Raw genomic sequence first — 23,404 nt, 5'->3', positions numbered from 1 at the left:
ACTGCGCCAATTCCCTCACCAGATGCATCACACTGAAGCTCAAATGGCCTAGTGAAGTCTAATACAACCAATATTGGACATGTGGTCTTCAATTGTTTGAACTTCTCAAAACATTGTTGTGCCTGGTTGGTCCAAACAAAAGCCCCTTTCTTCATCAAATCTGTCAAAGGTGTTGCCTACTGAGAAAAACCCTTGACGAAGCGCCTATAAAAACCACATAAACCCATGAAACCTCTGAGCTACGTAAGATTCTCTGGAGTAGGCCAATCTATAATGGCCTAGACTTTATCCGAATCCATCCACACCCCCTTAGCACTGATAATGTGCCCAAGATATAAAATCTCTATCAAACCCAATGCACACTTGGACTCCTTGGCATACAAGGACTTCCTCTCTCAAATACCCAACACTACATCCAAATGTGCTAGGTGTTCCTACCATGTCCTACTATATACCAAAATATCATCGAAAAATACAAGGACATATCTCCACAACTGATGCTGGAATAATCGATTCATAGTGGACTGAAAGGTAGCTGGCGCATTGGTTAAGCCGAAGGGCATAACCAAGAATTCAAAATGTCCACAGTGGCACCGAAAAGCTATCTCTTCTATATCCTGCTCCCTCACCCGAATCTCATGATATCCTGACCTTAAATCAATCTTTGAGAAGAAGCAAGCACCATGTAGCTCATCGATGAGTGGAATGGGGTATCGCTTCTTGATGGTCCTTGTTGTCCTCATTTTTGTTTTCAAAAATGAAGGACCATTACATGAAATTTTTGTGAAAAAATGAAAAAATTTACTCTATGGCACGCTTCCCGAGGCAAAATTTCGACTAATCCTTGGACTGGCTTAATCCTCAGTCCATCCTCGAACTACGTTTCGAATTTCGTCAAATTCTAGGTTCGTTTGCTATGTCTTTCCTTCAATTTCGGGTTTTAAAATCCCGACTGCAGGTGGAGAATTTTCTTCAAACTGCAAGTTTTAATGATATTCATTGTTATGGTCTTTGTAGGAGAATTTTTGACTTATTACATGTGCACTTTTATTTAAAAGATGTTACTTGTAATTTGTTTTAAATTTCCCCTTTGTTGTTTTTATCTTTTTATTGTTTTTTGGTCATTTTTAGTTAAAATAGGGATTTTTTTGGCTCAACTGCAAGTAAACTTGCAGTTTGGTCAAAAAACCCCTACTTTAATGGTTTTCACATGTAATAGGGATTTTAAATCCCCATTACATATGTTCAAGTAAACTTGCAGTTTGGTGAAAAAACCCCTACTTCAATGGTTTTCACATGTAATAGGGATTTTAAATCCCCATTACATATGTGCAAGTAAACTTGCAGTTTGGTGAAAAAACCCCTACTTTAATGGTTTTTGCATGTAATAGGGATTTTAAATCCCCATTACATATGTGCAAGCAAGTATAACTTGTTGTAGGGATTTTATTTCCCATTTACAAGTATTTAAAACTTGCAGTTTGCTCCAAAAAACCCGATTTTGCCTTGTAAGTGAAAAAGTGACAATTTAAAACTTGCACTTTGGTCCAAAAAACCCGATTTTGCTCATAAAGTGCATTTTTTACATTTTAAACTTTGCTATTTGGCCAAAAAATCCCGATTTTGCCTAACATGTTGAAAAAGTGAAATTTTAAACTTGTCATATCCTCCAAAAAACCCGATTTTCATTGTTTCATACATTTTAAACTTGCTATTTGTTCCAAAAAACCCGAATTGCAAGGAAAAACATGTTTTTTGAAGATTTTTAGCAAATTTTTGTGGAGATTTTTTGGGAGATAGAAGGTGTTTTGGATTCCTTCCTATTTCCATGCATTTTTAGACACCTTTCACGCCACATGGAGGTTAAGTTTGCTGGTTTTTAGGTTTATAACAGCAAACACGTTTTTGCTAAAAAACCACGGTTTTCTTCATTAAAAATGCCACGAATCAGCAATGTTATGAATCGTTTTGGCTTGGTATGCTAAGGTATTGAGGTTAGAAAGAGTCTTGGCCATTTTCCATGCCATTTCTCATGCATTTGCTACCACGTTTTTCAGTTTTTGCCATTTTTTCAAAAACATGGCTAGGGTTTTGGAATACGGTTAATTTCTTTTTAAGAGATATTCTTCTTTATTTCAAAGATTGATTATCTTTTGGAGAGGCATTTTCACATTGGAGCAAGGTAAGATTTATTTTCTTCTTGTTTCTTTTTTCTTGTTTTCTTGTCTTTTTCTTTCTAGTTGTAAATTTGTAAATGGTTGGTTCTTTCCCAAAAATCAGATTTTGTGAGAGAGATTTTCCCTTTTGTAAAGCAATTTTAGAATTGCATTGTTCTTCCCCATTTTCCCTCTTTACTTGTATTCGGGATTTTAAATTCCGATTACAAGTTGGATGAAAATCATTGTTCTTCCCTTACGGATAAAAGATTTAACCATCTTTTTTTTGAAATCCGGGTTGCAAGTTGAAAGTTCTTCCCATTTTTGCATTGGCAAAGTTCCAAGTGATCTTCTTGAAATTCATTTTTACCTATCCGCTTCCAATTCCCTCATCCGTACATACCAATTCATCCACTCATTTCACACCTTCATTCATTTTCCCCATTTAAAGTCTACTTGCAGTCAGCCATCCAGAACCCGAAATTGGTCCAAAATGCACTCAAAAAACACTTGAAAATGAGTTTTAAAGGACCAATTACAAGTGCAAACTTGTAGTTACCCATTACACATATGAAGTTGCATGTTTGTTCCCACATTTGCAAGTTAATGCTCTTGTTTTCCCCACACATGTAATGCAACTTCCAAAACCCGAAATTCACTGGTGAGCCCGTTTTTGCATCAATTTCTCTCTTCCCTTGTCAATCCGGTTTGCACACACGATCTACCAAATCAATGGATTAAGGCATGGGCCTTATTTTGCAAGCAAATTTCAAGAATGAAGGATGATACAAAGAAGAAATACAACAACAATTCATGGTTGAGAGCATAAAATGCTTTCAAGACAAAGATGGTCATGACATGAAAAGAGGAAGGCAGCCCGTTCCCTCTTGAAAAGCTAGTATTACCCCAAGCAAGAAGACAAGGATGCAAGTTCCCGTTCCGGTTCAAGATGTCTTTACCAATCTAGAATACTTCAAGTTCTAGCATCCTGAAGCGACATGAAGATCATCACAGACAAAGGATGATGCAGTTAGAGTCGTGTCTTTAGACACATGGAATAGTTTTAGTTATGCATTTGCAATTTTGTTTTGACAAGTTACATGTAAAAATATTTTTTGTAAAATGCAAGTTACACATTACTTGCACTTTTGTAATTACATGTAAGACAACTACAAGTTGTGTCCGATTAGGACTGTAGTTGGAATAAATCTTAGTTAGTTGGAGTAACTCTTAGTTAGTTAATGAAGTCTCAGTTAGTTATTGAATGAGTCTTGGTGGTTGAGAGAATCTCTTAAGTTAGTTAGGATCCTCCTACCTTTTTCTCAAGGCTCCTCTTCTATAAATACTGGAGGAGTCTATTGTAATATTTATCTTTTTGAAAGCAAACAAAAACTCTGCCAAATTTACAGCAAGAAGTCTTTGAGCTTATGTATGTGAATTGAAGGTTTTGAAGAATAAGAAAGAAGGATTACTCAAGTTTTGAGTCTTTGAACTACATGTTTGAGTTTGAATCTTTTTATTTCTTCTATGCAAAGTGTTTCTAAAGGAGCTTAGTCCAATCTGATTTGAAGTCTTTGAGCTGCAAGTAGAGAAGATTAATTAAAATAGGAAACCCTCTTGAAGGAGCAGCAAGTCTTTGAGCTTGCCTCTATTCTTGAGGGAAAATTACTGTTTGACAAGAAATAGCAGCAAGTCTTTGAGCTTGCATTAGTTCTTGTCTTTGTGTTGAAAGAATAGATTATTTCAGTCTTTGAGCTGTTATCTTTTATTCGTTGTAAAATTTAGTATAGCAAAGGGTAGATAGGACTTTCAATAGTCAAGTCTTTGAACTTGATATTGCTGTCCCGTCCCGAAGGAAGTGACGGAAGTCTTTGCGCTTTCAGGAAACTTCATTTCCTTTCTCTCATTTCACTTGAAAGTAGTTACTGCTGTTCATTTTCAATCGCTATCCTTTTCTGTGAAGAGAAAAAGATATTGTCTTTCTTGAAGAAAGAAGGAAGACTGTTGTCCCATCCTGTTTTTATTTCAGTTTTAGTTAGATAGGAGGAGCCTTCCCTTAATTAGGAGAGTTTTTACTCGTGTGCTGTGGTTGAAACCACAATTTTGTATATTTCCCCCAAGTGTACAAAATTTTCAACCAACAGTCCTCTTACTCAAAGCCCGGTAATCTATGCACATTCGAAGAGTACCATCTTTGTTTTTTACCAATACCACTGATGAAGCAAAAGGAGACTTACTTGGACGAATGTGGCCCATGTCCAACAACTCCTTAATTGTTTTCTCAATTTCATCCTTCATTTTCTTTGGATGCCTGTAAGGTGTAATCATGATGGGTTTGGCACCCTCCTCAAGCTCAATAATATGCTCAATACCCTTGTAGGGAGGTCTACCTGGTGGAATAGCACTAAACACCTTGGGGTGTTTAGTCAACAAGTGTTATATATTGGGTGGATAATCATCCTTCTGCTGCTCCAACTGTGTAGGCATTATTCTACATTATATTGCCCACTCTAGCTGATCATGGCGAATTAATCTATCCATCCTCCTGAAGGAAATCATCCGCAAGATTGTGTCTGTTATTGCTTTGAGCACATGTTTCTTCCCATTTGCTTCAAATCGTAACTCCATATGTTTCACATTAAGTGTAAGCTCCTCAATAGCATGAATCCATGTCATGCCAAGCACTACATCCATGTCACCCATATTGAATACAGAAAAATCAGCCTTAAATTCATAGTCTCTCAAGTGCATAGGGAAATCGGTGATCATCCTATTACAGGTGAGTGCATAGCCATCAGCTACTCTAACACGCACTCCCTCAAACTCTCGTGTGTAAACCCCATACCTTGCTACCAACTTCTCATCAATGAAATTGTGCATGGCACCTATATCAAAAAGGGTGATGACCTGCTGCCCTGCTATAACTCCCCTCATCCTGAAAGTGCCCTCACGATGTAAGGAAGTAATGCACATGGTAGTCCTCTTGCCTTTTGATTCATTTTTTGACACTTTTGAAGCCTTCTTTGATTTTGTGTCCTCATGGTCAGTCTACTGATCTGAAAAATCAGAATTATCATCATGCTCATAAATCCATTTCATTTGCTTGGCCTTGGCCTTGGCCTTAGGCCTCAAGGGACACTCATGCTCAGGTGTGTAGGGTGCCTTACACCAAAAACATAACGTTTTTCTCCTCAAAACATTCACTCTCTCTTGAATCTTGCCCATAGGAAATTTATTCTTGAAATCTGATTTTTTTGGTTTCTTATGAGAAAATTTGTTATCTTTGTTGGAAGAAGAGAACTTAGATGGGAAGTGTAGCAAGCTCTATGTTGCGTGTCTTTGTCATGGCCTCCAACAAAGTGGGTGGGTCAAATGTCTTAACCCAACCTCTCAAGGGCTCCAATAATCCCTCCATAAATAATATGACCAGCCTCCTCTCTGAAATGCTAGGCACCATCTCTGCAAGTCTCTGGAATCCACCGATATAAGTTTTCAAATTACCTACCTGTTTCAACTGCGCCAACTCTCTGAAATACATCTCAGGATCTTTGCGATCAAATCGCTCTATCAGCCTATCAGTGAATTCCGCATAAGTGGTAATGTGTTTATGACCAAGAGAATTCAAACCGTGGTACCACCATCATGAGCAGCACCCTCCAAATGTAGTGTAGTAAATCTGATGGCATCCTCTTCAAGCATCAGTCTCAATGACAGATAGTTATCTAGCTTATGTACGCATGCTCTAGTTGTACACTTGTCACTCCCATCAAAATATGGCATTATAATCTTACCAAGAGTATGCTAAGAATAGGTTCGTGGTGGAGCATGATATTCATTTCTCTCGCCATTTCTCCTACTTTGATTCATGAACTGATCAAAGGTCCACCAGTCTCTCAAATCAGGAGGTAAGGTGGTATATTCTAAATATGCCTATTGAGCTTCATTTACATAAGGTACAAGGGCAGCGACATGTGGTTGTTCTTGTCATGGAGTGAAGGTGGGAAAAAGGGATCTAGAGGTTGATCCTCTAGTGAAGGCATCACGCTGATTGACTGTTTTATCCCTTCCAATACCCTCCACATCATTGTTGCTACTACTCCCACGAGCACCATTGTTTTATCCTAAATTGTTCTAATGATTTTGATTCTGATCAGGTTGCTGATTATTGTTTATTTGTTGTTCCATTCTCCCTAGTAAGCGTGACATCATATCAATCATGGTGTCAAACTTCCTTTCAATTCTTGCATCCTTGTCATCTTCTGCCATGTTTGGGACTGCCTTATCATTGTCTCTTTCTCTCAAAGCCTCTAAAAATGTCTCAACTTCAGGTACCTGTGGGTTTTGATATTGTTGTCTTCTTTGTTCCCTGTTATAATATCTGATATCTCTTTCACTCATCTGACAACTTCATCAAAGCTAATCACAAGATGGCAGGATTAACGCTCTGATACCACTGAAATATCCCCTACCGTTGTAGGACTAAAAATACAATGAATATTGTCAAACAATTGGCTGTCAACCTGTTGTTCTAACTCTCAGTCTGTCAAACAATTGGCTGTCAATCTCCTTATCTCACCATAGAATCATGTAGACATAAATGTGAAGCCATAAAATGCTACCAAAATGACCCCCTTATCAATTTCCTTGGCCTACGACGGTCAAATGATAGGCCAAACTCGTGAATGTCTGCTAACTAAGGAGAAGGGAACATTACAAAAAGAGGTTTGATAACTAATGAGGTTGAAGGATTCAAAGTCATGGTAGCTGATGGTTCAACTATCTCTTGCAACCGAATGGTCTCCAATATGTCTTTGAAGTTGCGAAATTATGAAGTCAAGGATGACTTCTTTGTGGTGAGCATTGGAGTTTTCATGATGCAATACTTGGCATTCAGTGGCTGTGATCTATTGGTGAGATTGCTCTCAATCTGCAAACAATGGAGTTGAAGTTTATGTCCGAAGGGAAGAGAGTGGTGTTGAGAGGGATGTCTAATGGAGGCCCAGGAATTGTGTCATTGAAGAGGATGGAGCGGCTGATCCGTCATGACCAAGTGGAGTGGGCAGCAAAATGCATGATCATGCCATCCCATCCACTCGAAGAAAAGAGAAACTATCCTTCTGACATTCAAGCATTGATCACCAAAAGGAGTAAGGTCTTTGAAAATCCACCCCCTGGGAGACCTCCTGAGAGAGGGACTGAGCATATCATTGAGCTAGAAGAAGGAGCCAAACCAGTCATCACTACCCCCTATCAGTATCCAAAGAAGCAAAAGGATGAGATAGAGAAAGCAATAAAAAAACTTTTGGATATGGGATACATTAGACTGAGTAAGAGCCCTTTTGCTTCAGCAGTGGTGCTAGTAAAGAAGAAGGATGGGACCATGCGCATGTGCATGGATTATCGGGCTCTCAATCAGAAGACCATCAAGAATTGGTACCCTATTCCTAGAATTGATGAGCTCATTGATGAGCTACATGGTGTTGTTTTCTTTTAAAAGATTGATCTCAAATTCGGCTATCATCAGATTAGAATGAAGGAATCTGATATTGAGAAGACAGCCTTCACATGCCACTTTGGGCATTTTGAGTTTTTAGTCATGCCCTTTGGCTTGACTAATGCACCTACTTCCTTCCAATACTGCATGAACAGGATCTTTCAAAAGCAATTGAGGAAGTTTGTGCTTATCTTCTTTGATGACATCCTCATTTTTTGTAAGTCATGGAAGGAGCATTTGTAGCACTTGGATGAAGTACTCAGTATTCTAGAGTTTGAGTCATTGTTTGCTAAGGTATTCTAGAGTCTGAGTCATTGTTTGCTAGGGAGTCTAAGTGTGATTTTGGGATGAAAGAGTTTCTTTACCCTGGCCATATCATCAGTGTAGAAGGAGTTAAGGTTGATCCTGAGAAGATCAAGGCAATAGTTGATTGGCCTCCACTTAAGAACTTGACACATCTGAAGGGGTTCTTGGGTCTATGTGGCTTCTACAAGAGGTTTGTGAAGGGCTACTATCAGATGATTGCCCCCCTCACGGATCTCACTAAGAAAGGAGCTTTTGTATGGTCAGAAAAGGCACAAGCGATGTTTGACAAGTTCCAGGATATTATGAGCTCGTGCCCTGTTTTGGCTTTACCTAATTTCTCCAAGCCCTTCGAGCTACAATGTGGTGCATCAAGAGAAGGTGTTGGTGCTGTTTTCATGCAAGAGAAACATCCAATTGTGTTTGAGAGCAGAAAATTAAGAGGAGCTGAAAGAACTTATTCCATCTATGACAAAGAGATGCTTGCGATCATGCATGCATTAGCCAAGTTTAGGCAATACTTGGTGGGGAGCAAATTTGTTGTCAAGACAGATCATAACAACCTCAAACACTTTATGCATCAGAAGGATTTAAATGAAAGACAATAGAAGTGGGTAAGTAAGCTACAGGCTTATGATTTTGACATTGACTATGTCAAAGGTAAGAACAATATTGTAACTGATGCACTATCAAGAAGACCCTATTTGAGCTCACTATGCAAGCTTACTACTGATTGGAGGGACTTGTTGCTTGTTGATTATACCAAAAATCAGTTTGCAACCAGCACTATTGAGGGTACTTTTCATGATGAAAGGTACAAGGTGGTTGATGGATTGATACTTTACAAGGGTAGAATCTTTCTGTTACCTCAATCCCAGCTCAAAAAGAAGATTCTATAGACTTTCCATGACATTCCTCTTGCTGGTCATCAAGGATATTTCAAGACCTATAAGCAGATTCGTGAGAGGTTCACCTGGAAGGGCTTGAAACATGAAGTATTGAGCTACATCAAGAAGTGTCACACTTGCCAGATGAACAAAAATGAGCACACTCACCCAGTTGGTTTGTTGCAACCTCTACCTATTTCCAATCAGAAATGGGAAAGTATCTCGATGGATTTCATCACCGAGTTGTCTAGAGCTAATGGCAAGGATTGTATCTATGTGGTGGTGGACAAATTGACTAAGTTTGCTCATTTTTTTGCCATTACCAGCTCATTTACAGCAGCTCGGGTTGCTGATGTGTTCTTTCATGACGTGTTTAGATTGCATGGGCTGCCCAAGAACATTGTAAGTGATAGGGACAGCAAGTTCCTAAGCACTTTTTGGCAAGAGGTTTCCAGATTATGTGGCACAGTGCTTACTCCAAACATGAGTTATCACCCACAGACTGATGAGCAAACAGAAATTGTGAACAAATGGTTGGAAGGCTATCTCAGAAACTATGTCTCGGAGCAGCAAAAAGCATGGGTGAGATGGCTACATTTGGGGGAATATTTCTACAACTCCTCATATCACATGTCCATCAGGATGTCTCCTTTCATGGCACTGTATGGTTACGAGCCTCCCAGCTTTGCTAATTTGATACTTGATGATAGCAAAGCCCCTCAAGCTAGGGACATGGTGCAGCAGTGTCAAGATATTTTAAAGGCTTTGAAGAACAACCTCCAGATTGTGCAGAATCAGCAGAAGTTGTACGCTGATCAACAGCATGTAGAGCGTTCATTTGAAGTTCGAGACATTGTCTATCTTAGACTTCATCCTTTCAAACAGTCTACTCTCAAGAAAAATGGAGCAGAGAAACTCAAGCCATGTTTCTATGGGTCATTCAGAGTCATCAGGAGAGTTGGTGTAGTGGCTTACGAGTTGGAGCTACCAGCGACTAGCAAGGTGCACAATGTCTTCCACGTGTCACGCCTCAAGAAGGCACTTGGACACAATGTTGTGGTCTCTTCAGATTTATCTCCATGGCATGAGAAAGGATAGTTGGTGTTGATTCCAGAGGAGATCATTGATTCACGAGAACACTCTTTGAGGAGGACAATCAAAGAGTATTTGGTGAAGTGGAAGAATTTGCCTGTGGAGGATGCCACTTGGGAGAATCAGAAGATTCTGCAGCATCCTGACTTGCAGTTGTTTAAGGACAAGCAATCTTGGGGAGGGCGGACTGTAATGTCCCCTTCTGAGCAGTAATTAGCTCAACTGACCATTAGCCTATTCCAGAGACCCGTAGGCTAGTCGGAAGCAGAAATTAGAGTTTCCTACCTCTGGGAGGATGTTTCAATATTTTCGAAGGCTTGCATGTTCGAGTTTGTCAAATTGGGTTTTGGATTCCTTCTGGATTTTCAGAAAGCTTCGCAATGAGGGTACGTGCATAGCAAGCAATGAAGTTTGGCAGACAATATTTTTAGTAATTGGAGGCGAAGGCAATTGATTTCTCAGGGTTTTTCTGGGTTTTTTGAGAGCTCTACGATGGCATAACATGCAAATCAATCTGAAGACCTTTTCTGGACTTACTATTTTCAGTAAGTACGACAGTTGCTCACATTAGGGTTAAAATCACTTTGGAAACACTTCTATTTTTAGCAGTATGCTATTGATAGTAAGTACTATTTTTAGCAGTGCTATTTTTGGTAGGGGTTTTGCAGCTCAACTCAGATGACTATTTTCTGCAATGCAGTTCAGTTCCTTGGCCCCAGCTCTTTCTGGCAGTATTCAGTATTTGGAAAGTATTTTTTAATACTTTAATTATTCGCATTGCCTAGGCATCATTTGTGTTATGACTTAAAGGGGTCGACATGGTATTTTTAATCAAATTATAACTTAAGGCAAGTTGGACGATTTTCTAAGCTGGATTGCCTAAGTTATATTATTATTTAAAAGTCATTGTTGAGCACTCACTTTAGACATTATTGGCATTTTTTAATAAAGTGACTCCGATATGCATTCGGGTGATTTGGGAAGGAGATGAAATGAAATGTAATGCCAATGCCAAATTGTAATATCCCCAACAATTATTTTTTTGTTTTTTAACAAGATTACACACACAACCACACCCATCAGGGTTAAAATGACAAATCCAAAACTAGCAAGAAGGAAACACACCAAACTCAGAAAACTAAAAATCCACACACCAAACTCAGAAAACTAAAAATCCACACACCAAAATTCACTCGCAGACACACTGATCAGCTATGCAATTGTGCAAGCTAGGAAGCCTCAACTCCGAAGCTCAAATTCGCTCACCATTTCAGCAGCATAACAATGTAATTTCTTCAGATCCCAAAAATGAGAGCCCAAGGCTCTTATTTATAACATTTGCTCCACCAAATTCAAATTCAACTGCTCCCAAATTTGCCCAAAGAAAATTACATTTCATTTTATTTCAAAATGGCGTTGCATTTCCATTTCATTTCACCACATGGGCGCCCAAGGAGAAATTTGCACCATCTAGACAAGTTCGCCCATTTGCAAGGTCCACAATTGACGACTTACAACATTATTTCATCAAGGCACCCAACTTAGGAGAGCAATAAAATCATTTAAATAAAACATGCTTTATATCTCCAAAGTCGTCCAAATAACAATTAAATATTAACTTTCCAAAGTCATCCAAATAATAATTAAATATTAACTTTAGAATGTAGTGTTAATATTTAATAAATCATTCTGCAAGCCAAATACTAATCAATACCAACTGGATTGAGGATTTTAGTGTTGAACCAACAGTTGGACTAAATTGGAGTTCTGAACTACCCTGCTAAAAATAGAACTGCCTGAAGTGGCACTTACTAAAATTAGTAAGTACCGAAAACAACTCCAAACAGCCTATTTTTCGAATCGTGAGAAGAAGCTCAAAGAACTCAGAATAATCTCAAAACCCTAACAGATGCCACCAACGTACTAAAAATAGTAAGTTCTGCAAACTCCCCTGAATTGATTGGATGTCATACCACTACGAAGCTTACAGAAAACCCAGAAGGAAACTTTGATTCATTCTATCTAACTCCAACTACTTCCCACCCAAAATCCTCTCGGAAGATGGAAACCCTAATTTTGCCAAAAATAGCCTGTGGGCCTCCTAAATAGGCTATTCTTCACCAAGAGTGATGACTGGCTGGAAGGGGGCATTACAGTCCACCCTCCCCGAGATTGCTTGCCCTCAAGCAATCGCAAGCCTAGATGCTGCAGGATCTCCTCATTCTCCCAAGTGGCATTCTCAATTGGTAAGTTCTTCCATTTGATCAAGTACTCCTTGATCACCCTGTTTCTCAAAGAACGCTCCCTGAAGTCAATGATAGCTTCGGGAATCAAAACCAACTCTCCCTCCTCATCAAGTGGAGGCAACTCAGTTGAAGCTACAAAATTATGTCCAAGAGCCCTGTTAAGGTGAAACACAAGAAATACATTGTGAATCGTGTTGCTCGCTGGAAGTTCCAACTCGTACGCCACTTCCCCAATCCTTCTACTGACTTTGAAAGGCCCGTAGAAACATGGCTTCAATTTTTCAACTCCACTCTTCTTGAGAGTAGATTGTCTATAAGGTTGGAGCCTCAAGTAAACCATGTCACCGACCTCAAAGATGTGCTCAATCCGATGTTGATCAACATACAACTTCTGCTCATTTTGTGCATGCTGAAGATTATCCCTCAAAGACCTCAAAATGTTCCGACTCTGCTGCATCATATCTTCGCCTGAGGGGTTCTGCTGTCACCGAATATCAAATCAGCGAAGCTAGGAGCTTCATAACCATATAGTGCCATGAATGGTGACATCTTGATGGACATGTGGTAGGAGTTATAACAATACTCTCCTAGGTGAAGCCATCTCACCCATGTGTTCTGCTACTCCGAGACATAGTTTCTGAGATATCCTTCTAACCACTTATTCACTATCTCGGTCTATCCATCAATCTAAGGGTGATAACTTGTGCTTGGAGTGAGCACGGTTCCACATAGTCTGAAGATCTCTTGCCAAAAAGTACTTAGGAACTTGATGTCCCTATCACTTATAATGTTCTTCGGCAATCCATGTAACCTGAACACCTCCCGAAAGAACACATCAACAACTTGTGTTGTTGTAAATGAGTTGGTGATGGCGAAGAAATGAGCAAACTTAGTCAATCTATCCACCACAAAATATATACAATCCTTCTCTTGAGCTCGTGGCAACCCAGTGACGAAGTCCATGAATATACTTTCCCATTTCTGACTGGGAATGGGCAAAAGTTGTAGAAAACTAGCTGGTAGAGTGTTCTCATTTGTGTTCTTTTGACATGTGTGACACTCCTTACTGTATCTCAAGACATCACTTTCAACCCTTTCCAAGAAAATCTTTCTCGGATCTGCCTGTAGGTTTTGAAATAACCCTGGTGACCAGCAAAGGGAATGTCATGGAAGGTCTACAAAATCTTCTCCTTAAGCTTAGATTCAGCCACAATGAAGAACCTTCCCTTGTATAAGATCAACCCCTCAACCAATATGTACCTTTCATCATGAAAAGTACCCTCAACAATGCTGGTTGCAAATTGATTTTTGGCATAATCAGCAAGCAACAACTCTCTCCAATCTGCAATAAGCTCACACAAAGAGCTCAAGTGGGGTCTTCTAGATAGAGCATCAGCCACAATATTATTGCTCCCTTTGACATACTCAATGTCAAAGTCGTAAATCTGTAGCTTACTAACCCATTTTTGTTGTCTCTCATTCAAGTCCCTTTTATGCATGAAGTGCTTAAGACTGTTGTGATCAGTCTTAACAACAAACTTACTCCCCACAAGGTACTGCCTAAACTTCGCAAGAACATGCATTATGGCAAGCATCTCTTTATCATATATGGAATATAATATTTTAGCTCCTCTCGACTTTCTACTTTCAAAAGCAATAGGATGGTTGTCTTGCATTAGGACCGTACCAACACCTTCTCTTGATGCATCACACTACAGCTCGAAAGGCTTGGTGAAATCTGATAAGGCCAAAACAGGGCACGAGCTCATAATCTCCTTGAACCGATCAAACATTGTTTGTGCCTTTTCTGACCACCCAAAAGCTCCTTTCCTAGTGAGATTTGTGAGGGGGGCAGCCAACTGAGAATATCCCTTCACAAACCTTCTGTAAAAACCACATAGACCTAAGAATCCCTTTAAGTGTGTTATGTTCTCAGGTGGTGGCCAATCAATGATAGCTCTAATCTTTTCAAGATCCACCTTCATGCCTTCTGCACTAATGATGTGGACAAGATAGAGCAGCTCTCTCATTCAAAATTCACATTTGGACTCCTTAGCAAATAGGGATTCGGACTCCAGTATACTGAGCACTTCGTCCAAGTGTTGCAAGTGCTCCTTCCAAGACTTGTTCAAAATGAGGATGTCATCAAAAAATATGAGCACAAACTTCCTCAACCGCTTCTGGAAGATCTTATTCATTCAAGACTGGAATGTGGTAGGAGCATAAGTCAAACCAAAAGGCATGACTAAAAATATGAAATGCCCAAAGTGGCATCTGAAAGCAGTCTTCTCAATATCAGATGCTCTCATTCTGATTTAATGGTAGCCTGATCTGAGATCTATCTTTGAGAAGAACACTGCACCATGTAGCTCGTCAATGAGCTCATCAATCCTCGAAATAGGGTACCGATTCTTGATGGTTTTCTGATTTAGTGCTCGGTAATCCACACACATACGCATGGTCCCATCCTTCTTTTTCACCAATACAACAACCAAAGCAAAAGGGCTCTTGCTTGGCCTAATATAACCCATCTCTAGCAACTCTTTAATGGCTTTCTCAATCTCGTCCTTCTGCTTCTTTGGGTATCGATAAGGAGTAGTCATAATAGGCTTAGTGCCTTCTTCCAACTCAATGATGTGTTCAGTACCACGCTCAGGTGGTCTACCAAGAGGTGGATTCTCAAACACCTTACTCCTTTTTGTAAGCAAAGCTTGAATGTCATCGGGATAACTTCTCTTCTCCTCAAGTGGATTAGATGGCATGATCATACACTCAGGAGATCTACCAAGAGGTGGTTTCCCAAAGACCTTACTCTTATCTGCGATTAATTCTTGAATGTCTGCAGAGTAGCTGCCCTTGTCTTCTAGTGGATTTGACAACATCATCAAACACTCTGCTACCCACTCCACTTGGTTATGGTGGATCAGCCTCTCCATCCTCTTCAATGAAACAACTCCAAGACCTGTTGGTTGAAAATTTTGTACACTTGGGGAAATATACAAAATTATGGTTTCAACCACAGCTTGTGAGTAAAACTCTCCTAATTAAGGGAAGGCTCCCCCTATCTAACTACAACTTTAAAAATAAAATAGGATGGGACAACAATCTTTCTTCTTCTTTCAAGAAAGACAATATCATTTTCTCTTCACAGAAAAGTGATAGCGATTTGATATAAAATAGCAGTAACAACTTTCGAAATGAAATAAGAGAAAGGAAATGAAGTTTCCTAAAAGCTCAAAGACTTATGTCACTTCCTTCGGGACGGGACAGCAATATCAAGCTCAAAGATTTGATTATGTGAAGTCCTATCAACCCTTTTCTATACTAACGCTATCAAGAACAAATTATAACAGCTCAAAGACTGCAATATCTTATTCTTTTCTACATAAAACAATGGGAAGTAGTATAAGCTCAAAGATTTACAGCTATTTCTCACAAAATCTGCTCCTAAATTCTCTTAAGAACAAGTGAAAGCACAAAGACTTACATCTTTTCTCAACAGAATACTTATTTTAATCTATATTAACCTCAAATACTTGCAGCACAAAGACTGCAAATCAAATTCGATTAAGCTCTTTAAGAAACACTTGCAAGAAAGATAATATAAAACACTAACTCAAGAATGTAGCACAAAGACCCAAAGCTTGAGCAATTTTCTTCTATTCCTTTCAATTCTTCAATTTACACATAAAAGCTCAAAGACTTCTTTGTTGCATATTTGGTAGAGTTTTTGCTTGCTTTCCAAAAGATAAAAATTACAATAGACCCCCTCAAGTATTTATAGGAGAGGAATCATGAGAAAAAGGTGGGAAGATCCCAACTAACTTGAGAAATTCTTTCAACCACCAAGACTTATTCAATAACTAACTATGACTTATTCCAACTACAATCCTAATTGAACACAACTTGTAGTTGCTATACATGTAATTACAAAAGTGTAAGTAATGAGTTAACTTGCAATTACAAAGTTATTTTTTACATGTAATTTGTCAAAACAAAATTACAAATGCATAACTAAAACTATTCCATGTGTCCAAAGATGCGACTCTAACTGCATCATCCTTTGTCTGTGATGATCTTCATGTTGCTTCAAGATGCTAGAACTTGAAGTATTCTGGATTGGTAAAGACATCTTGAACCGGAACGAGAACTTGCATCCTTGCCTTCTTGCTTGGGGTAGTACTATCTTTCCAGGAGGGAAAGGGTTGCCTTCCTCTTTTCATGTCATGACCATCTTTGTCTTGAAAGCATTCTATGCTCTCAACCATGAATTGTTGTTGTATCTCTTCTTTGTATCATCCTCCATTCTTGAAATCTGCTTGCAAAATAAGGCACATGCTTTAATCCATTCATTTGGTAGATCGTGTGTGCAAACCAGACTAACAAGGGAAGAGATAAATTGACGCAAAAATGGGCTCACAAGTGAATTTCAGGTTCTGGAAGCTGCATTACATGTGTGGGGAAAACAAGAGCATTAACTTGCAATTGTGGAGAACAAACATGCAACTTCATATGTGTAATGGGTAACTACAAGTTTGCACTTGTAATTGGACATTTAAAACTCATTTTCAAATGTTTTTGAGTGCATTTTGGACCAATTTCGAGTTCTGGATGGCTGGCTGCAGGTAGACTTTAAATGGGGAAAATTGAATGAAGGTGTGAAATGAGTGGATGAAATGGTATGTACGGATGATGGAAATGAATATGAGTGAAAATGAAAAGATTTTGGGAAGATTGTCTTCAAGAAAATGAGAAGAACTTTCAAATGTAATCCGGTTCTAAGAACCCGATTTTGAAAGAATGGGTATTTTTCATCTTTGCAACTTGGAATTTCAACCAAAGATGGTTAAATTTTTTTAACCGTAAGGGAAAAACAATTATTTTCATCCAACTTGCAATCGGGATTTAAATCCCGAATACAAGTAAAGAGGGAAAATGGGGAAGAACAATGCAATTCACAAATTGCCTTGCAAGGGGAAAATCAATCTCACAAAACCGATTTTTGGGGCAAAATAATCATATACAAATTGTAAAGCGGAAAAATCGAACCCTAGTTGTTCTCCCCTCCACAACTCCAAGGAGAGAGAAGGGAGAGTCACTAGGGTTGATGGTTTTCACTTAGGAGGGACTTTACATTCAAAAGAGGGGTTGAAACCAACAAGATCCAATCCCATGCAATGCAAGATTGGATTCTAAATGAGTTTCAAGGGTTGTGATAGCAAGGATACCCTCTTTTGTAAAGAATGTAGATAGAAAGATTGAACTAGGAATGCATGTAGAAGCAAGAAATATTCACTTATAAACAGAGATAGGGATATGGGATGAAGCTGCGGACCTGGAATTAGCAGTAAAATGTCGAGACGGTGCTGTTCTGCAAATTTGAGCGAAAGTTGACGGGACGATGGCGCCCGGCGTGCACACGATCCTCCGAAAAATCCGCGAAACGAAGGGGGATCTATTCGTCTCTGCACAAGGATTCTAGATCTTCAATTACAGCCGCGTACCTGCAACCTACACACAGAAAAGAGAGGACGATTGGGGGGTTAGGGATGAGGGGTTTGCCTTTAGGTCAAACCCCGGTTTTGGAATTAACCAAGAAATGAGAATGTTGTAAATGTAAATGTTTGTAATGTAAACAAGTACTGATACCTTGTTGTAAGAATGTTTGTATTCTTACATGTGAAGGTGTAATGAATGTTGTATTTTGTATGTTGTAAGTGATCTCCTCTTCAATGGTTGAATCCTTGTCTTGAATGCAACACCTAGCCTTGAATGGAGACTTAGAATGCTCAATTGCTTGAAGGAATGCTTGAATGCTTGAATGTTTGAATGTTCGAATATCGCTTCCGCCTTTTGCACACATATGTCTTCCTCTCTTTTTTTTGGAAGAGGAAATGTAGTTTATATACTTGTCAATTAGAGTTGATAGGCTGATTTTCCCGACCTTAGGCCGACCAGGAAACATTATTTCCCGAATTGCAAACTTAAAGACCCGATACCCAAAAGAGACCGGGCCCAAAATAGGGCCAGGGACCAGGGCGCTGGGCGCCATGGTCCCACCTCCCGGGACAGCAGGGTGCAAGGAGGGATCAGGCCAAGGTGCAGAAAATGCAGTTTTTGGTGTCGTAAACAGGTTTTGGGGTCTCCATTCAGGTTCAACGTTGCGCCGCCATCGTCAAGACCCAAATGCAGTCGAAATTGCAAGTGTCGCAATTTTAGGACGCTACATTTAGCCCCCACTTTAACGGGAGTATAAGCGTACGCTCATACTTCCGGTAAAGTACAAGGAAACAACATTGAAAAACTTTCACCACGTCAAGGAGGCAAGATACACCAAGCCCCCAGTGGACTAAGGATCTTACGACTTCGATTGACAAAGTAAAAGGGAAGATCACGAGGGAGAACCATGACTGTCAGTAGTAAGGTTCCCTCACTATGAGTCATGCAAGAAAGATATCAAAAAATTTCAAGGCAAAGCTAAATTTGTCAAGAAATTTTCAAGTATCTTGAAAAGATATGAACGGGATGTATGCCCCCCTACATTAAAGCGATCGCACACGCCTCACCGGGGGTGATTGCTTTAAGGTAGTGATACATATAAGAAATGAGAAAGGAGCACGTTATAACAAGGATTTAACCCCCAAGTGTGAGATAAGCCCAAGGATAATAGACACAAAACACAAAGCACAAGGTGACTTCGCTTTCCTCGGGGTCAGTATGCTGTATGATAATTCATGTATATCATATGTATGTATGCATAATTGTTCTTCATTCCCCAATCAAGGAAGGTCACCTAGAAGAAGGGAACACGTGTCTTTTGAGTCAACATGAGAGAGACCAAAAGAGATCTCAATGTTTTGCATCGTCCTCAAGTAGACAACACTAAGGACAACAAATAGAAGAATGAGAATAACACATACAAGAAGTAACAAAAGAGATCAAGAGAGGAGGAGAGAGTCTGCTATGCTAATGAACTAGTCTAGCACGTCATCTACCCCCGATCTTGCTGATCAATATTTCGGGAAGGTAGGAAACACGCTAGAGGAGGAACATCCAACACAGCAGATGGAGCTATCACAAGATCCAAACAAGGGCTATGTTCATGTTCCGAGCCACGTTCTTCTTGTCTAGGAGCTAGGATAAGTGCTTTAGAAAATTCGTTAGATAAATGGTTATCAACATCAACATATTCATACTCACTATCAGAAATGAACAGGAGTAACATTTTCATCATGAATAATATTTTCATCATGACTAACATTTTCATCTATATCATCATCAAGATTTATAAAAATAGGATCTTTAACTCGCACAGGATCAAGACCATCATGCATCTTATGTTTAGGAGATTTCGGCTCAATCATCGACTGAGGAGAAAATGAAATAATACTAGCTGAAGGTGTTTTTGGGGATTGCAAAGTTTGAGAAGCAGTTGTCTGAGCTCTAAGACGACGCTTTCGTCGGCGTTCACGTGCAGAACGATTTCGTCTAGTCTTAGTAGGAAGTTGAGAAGATTGAGGAGGAGGAATGTTCTCATCCTTTTCACTTGGGTGTTTAGGTTGTGGTCTCTTAGGTCTCTTCTCTCCATAAGAGGAAGGAGGAGGAACTGCTCCATATAATGGAGGAATATTTGGTTTAGGAAGGAGACCAAGTCCATCATGACGAGGAGGTATAGGTCTACCTTTAGAAAGTTTATTAGACATAGACATAGTCACATCCACAAGGATGGGTTGGGAATCTTCTTGAGGAAAGACATTAGTTTTATCTTTCAAAGGAAGAACTTCAAGAACGATAGGAATGTCAAGTTTGGGTGTTCTAGGTTCACTTAGAGATAGGATCATATCTTTCTTCCACTTTTGATAAGATTTGAAAAGATAATCACTTCGCGGAGGAAAAGATTGGAATTGTTTAGGCCAAAAGTAATCAATAGGAATGCTAGAAGTTCTTTCAGCTGGTTTAAAGAGACTATGATTGACAGTAACAACTTCACCATTATGGGGAAATTTCAAACACTTGTGAATAGGAGAAGCAATAGCTTTCATGGAAGATAACCAAGGATAGCCTAGCTTCACACGAAATTGTTCGGACGATGGAATAATAGCAAAGTCCACATCAAAGGATTTGTTATGGACCTCAATAGGTAATGTAATAGAACCAATTGCAGGAGACGAAAATGCATCAAATAGTTTCACAACCACATTTGTTTCATCATAGATCACTTGATTCAATTGCAAAGTAAAAAGAAATTCTTCAGTAATGATATTAACCATACAAGAAGGATCAATAAGCACTCCACGGCAAGGTGTATTCTTGACTTTTGCAACTATATATAAAGGACCATCAGGTGCCCTGATAGTTTCACTGGAATCAAATGTGATGGAAGGTTCTTTAGAGATTTTCTGCTGCTCTACAAAGTTAATCACATTCGGAGTCATAGACACAAGACTATCAGGTGAAAAAGAAGAATCATTAGTCTCAATCACATTAGAGGTATGAGAAGGTAATGGATCAGTAAAAATCTTAAGATTTTGGTTAGGAGGAGCTACAGATGTGTTGCCTTTATCATTCACTCCAGAAACAGAAATAGTATTATTATCAATCAAATCTTGAATTTTACCCTTTAAAGCAAAACATTTTTCAGTATCATGCCCAGGTTGACGATGAAATTGACAAAAAGATTTGTTATCAAAATAGGGTGAATTAATCTTTGCAGGATCTATTTGCTTTATAGGAGGAAGAGTAAGCACATTCTGTTCCAATAACTTATTCATAATACTATGCAATGATTCATTCAAAGGAGTAAACTTTCTTTCTTTCTTGAAAAACTTAGAAATAGGAGGCACACCCGATGCCGCATTCACATTGTTGTTGATGATGTTTTCATTGAATTTAATGGACTCTCTGTTCGGTTTAAACTTCCCAAATGGTTGTTGACTACTATCACCCTTATCACTCGGAGCCATAGGATTTGCTTGTTCCATTTGACTCACAGTCAATTGATAATTGTGAAGAGTTACGCACAACTGTTGGAAAGAAGTAAACTCAGAAAACAGAAGTTTTTCTCTAATATCTTTTTGTAAATTAGAAATAAAGATTCTTTGAATATCATTGTCAGGTACTGGAAAAGAAATTTGAGCATACAAATGCTTATATCTACCAATGAAATCAGTCACTTTTTCTTTAACACCTTGTTTACAATGCATTAAATCAATCAAAGTAACTTTAGGACTTATATTGTTTTGAAATTGTTGAATAAAAGCATTTGCAAGTTGTTCGAAAGAAGTAATAGAATACGAAGGCAACGAGCAATACCATTGTAGGGCTTTATCTCTTAATGTTCTAGTAAACAGTTTTGCAAGCAACCTTTGGTCATAAGCAAAATCAGTACATATTGTTTGAATGGTCTTAACATGTGTTAGAGGATCACCCTTACCATTATAAAGCTCCAAATGCAGAATTTCAACATGTTTAGGGGGGATAGCTCGAACAATGTCAAGAGAAAGTGGGCTCGCAACATCAAATGTGGGCACACTAAACTTAGATTGATTCATAGAGGCAATTTGTTGCTGTAAAGAAGAGACAGTTTGTGCAAGATTGTTAATGGTCACTTCAGTCGAAGAGTTCATATTAGACGTGTTAGATTGTGATGGAGGTGTTATGTTATTGAAAGAAGGTAGAGAGTAAGGTGGTGGGACACTATGATAGTTAGTCGTAGGAGATGATTGGAAAGGAGGAACACTACAAGGAGGAATGGAAGGGCTAAATGAATTGCCCCCTTGCGTCATGTTCATTTGTGGAGATATAATAGGGACACTCATTGAAGGAATGAATGAAGAAGTCGGATTGAATGAAGGAAGAGGGTTGATTGAAGAAGAGGGATTGCCCCCATGACTGGTGATCATAGGCGGAATGTCTTGTATTGAAGTAGTCATTATGTTTGATGTAAAAGTAGGTATACTAGCAATAGAAGTTGTCAAAGGAATAGAATGATTAACTTGAGTAGGAGGTTGTGTATAACCTAAAGTTTCAGCAAAACTCTTCATAGGCATCACATTCGAATCCACAATATGTGCAATACCATGCAAAATATCAATTCCATTCTTATCACTTTGCACCATACGTTTTAGACCCTCAATTAATGAAAGAGCTTGACTATCAGGGTATTCTTGAGACATCCATTGTCGAAAATCATCAAATTGGTTATCCAATTTTGAAAGTTGTTCTACAGAAACCTCATAGAGAGCTTCTTCATCATTAAGAGGATTAGAGGAATTACCCATGTCCTCGTTAAAAAGGCCATTCAAATTAGATTCCATCTCCTCAGTAATTAAACCTTGGAAAGACTTAATTCTAAGGCTTCGTCTAACGGGAATAGTGTAAGTAGGGCTTATTGTTGTAAAACTCATGCACTAAAGAAAGAGAGAAGATTTTGAATTTTAGAGGTAGCAAATTTCAATAAAATCAGCCAATCTCCTAGATTTAAGCTGTTAAATGCAATCAGGACAATCTCCCGAAATTTCGGAAAAAATGTCCGGGACCATGGCGAACAGAGTGCACACGGTCCTCGCAACTTTTTTCGAAATTTTCAGGGATGAAAGTTATGATGATTTTAAAGCTAATCTGAAAAAATTGAGTGATTTTAAGATCTATAGATAGGCCAAATTAAAGTTGCAATCTCAAAATTGAACCCTACCAAGATTGTTGAAAAATGTAAAATTTGAATTTTGAAAAAGAGGGGGAAACTAAATTTTTTGAATTTTATGATTTTAGAAGGAATACTGAAAGCAATGCAGGCTTTGAAATTTAAAAGTTGACTCGATTTCATGCAAAATTCGAATTTGAAAGTGTAAATCAAAGTTGTTGCAATTAAACACTTAATTTCAAAAGTCACAAACTGCAAAAATTTGAATAAAACACTGAAATTTCGAATGAATGCCAACACACTTTTCAGATTTAGGACTGTAAGAAACACAATTTTGATATGAATTTTAATTTCAACAATTTTTGAATGATTAGAAGCCTCAATCCAAGCAATCGCTAGACCAACTTCGACTTTAATTTTGAAAGTGTTAAAATTGATAAAATCAGCCAAAATTCTGGATTTTAGCAGAAAAACACAGTAAGATCTAGCTCCTGAAATTTCGGAAAAAATTTCGAGGACGATGGCGCTCGGGGTGCACACGGTCCTCGCAACTTTTTTCCAAATTTTCAGGGATGAAAGATATT

At 38.7% G+C, this 23,404-nt stretch overlaps 1 protein-coding gene across 1 annotated transcript in view; it reads right to left on the bottom strand.

Annotated features, from left to right (window-relative positions):
- The window catches only part of LOC131038083 (potassium transporter 10), an 80,944-nt gene extending 59,762 nt beyond the window's left edge, over positions 1-21,182 (bottom strand). Inside the window, exon 1 of the mRNA XM_057970388.2 lies at positions 21,024-21,182. Within this exon, the coding sequence (XP_057826371.2) occupies positions 21,024-21,159 (136 nt within the window). The 5' untranslated portion in view covers positions 21,160-21,182. The remainder of the gene's footprint in view (positions 1-21,023) is intronic.
- Positions 21,183-23,404: the final 2,222 nt, after the last annotated feature.

Source organism: Cryptomeria japonica, chromosome 2, assembly GCF_030272615.1.
Source record: "Cryptomeria japonica chromosome 2, Sugi_1.0, whole genome shotgun sequence".
Lineage (NCBI taxonomy): Eukaryota > Viridiplantae > Streptophyta > Pinopsida > Cupressales > Cupressaceae > Cryptomeria > Cryptomeria japonica.
The sequence above is the reverse complement of the archived record's forward strand: the minus strand, read 5'-3'. Positions and strand labels throughout refer to the sequence as shown.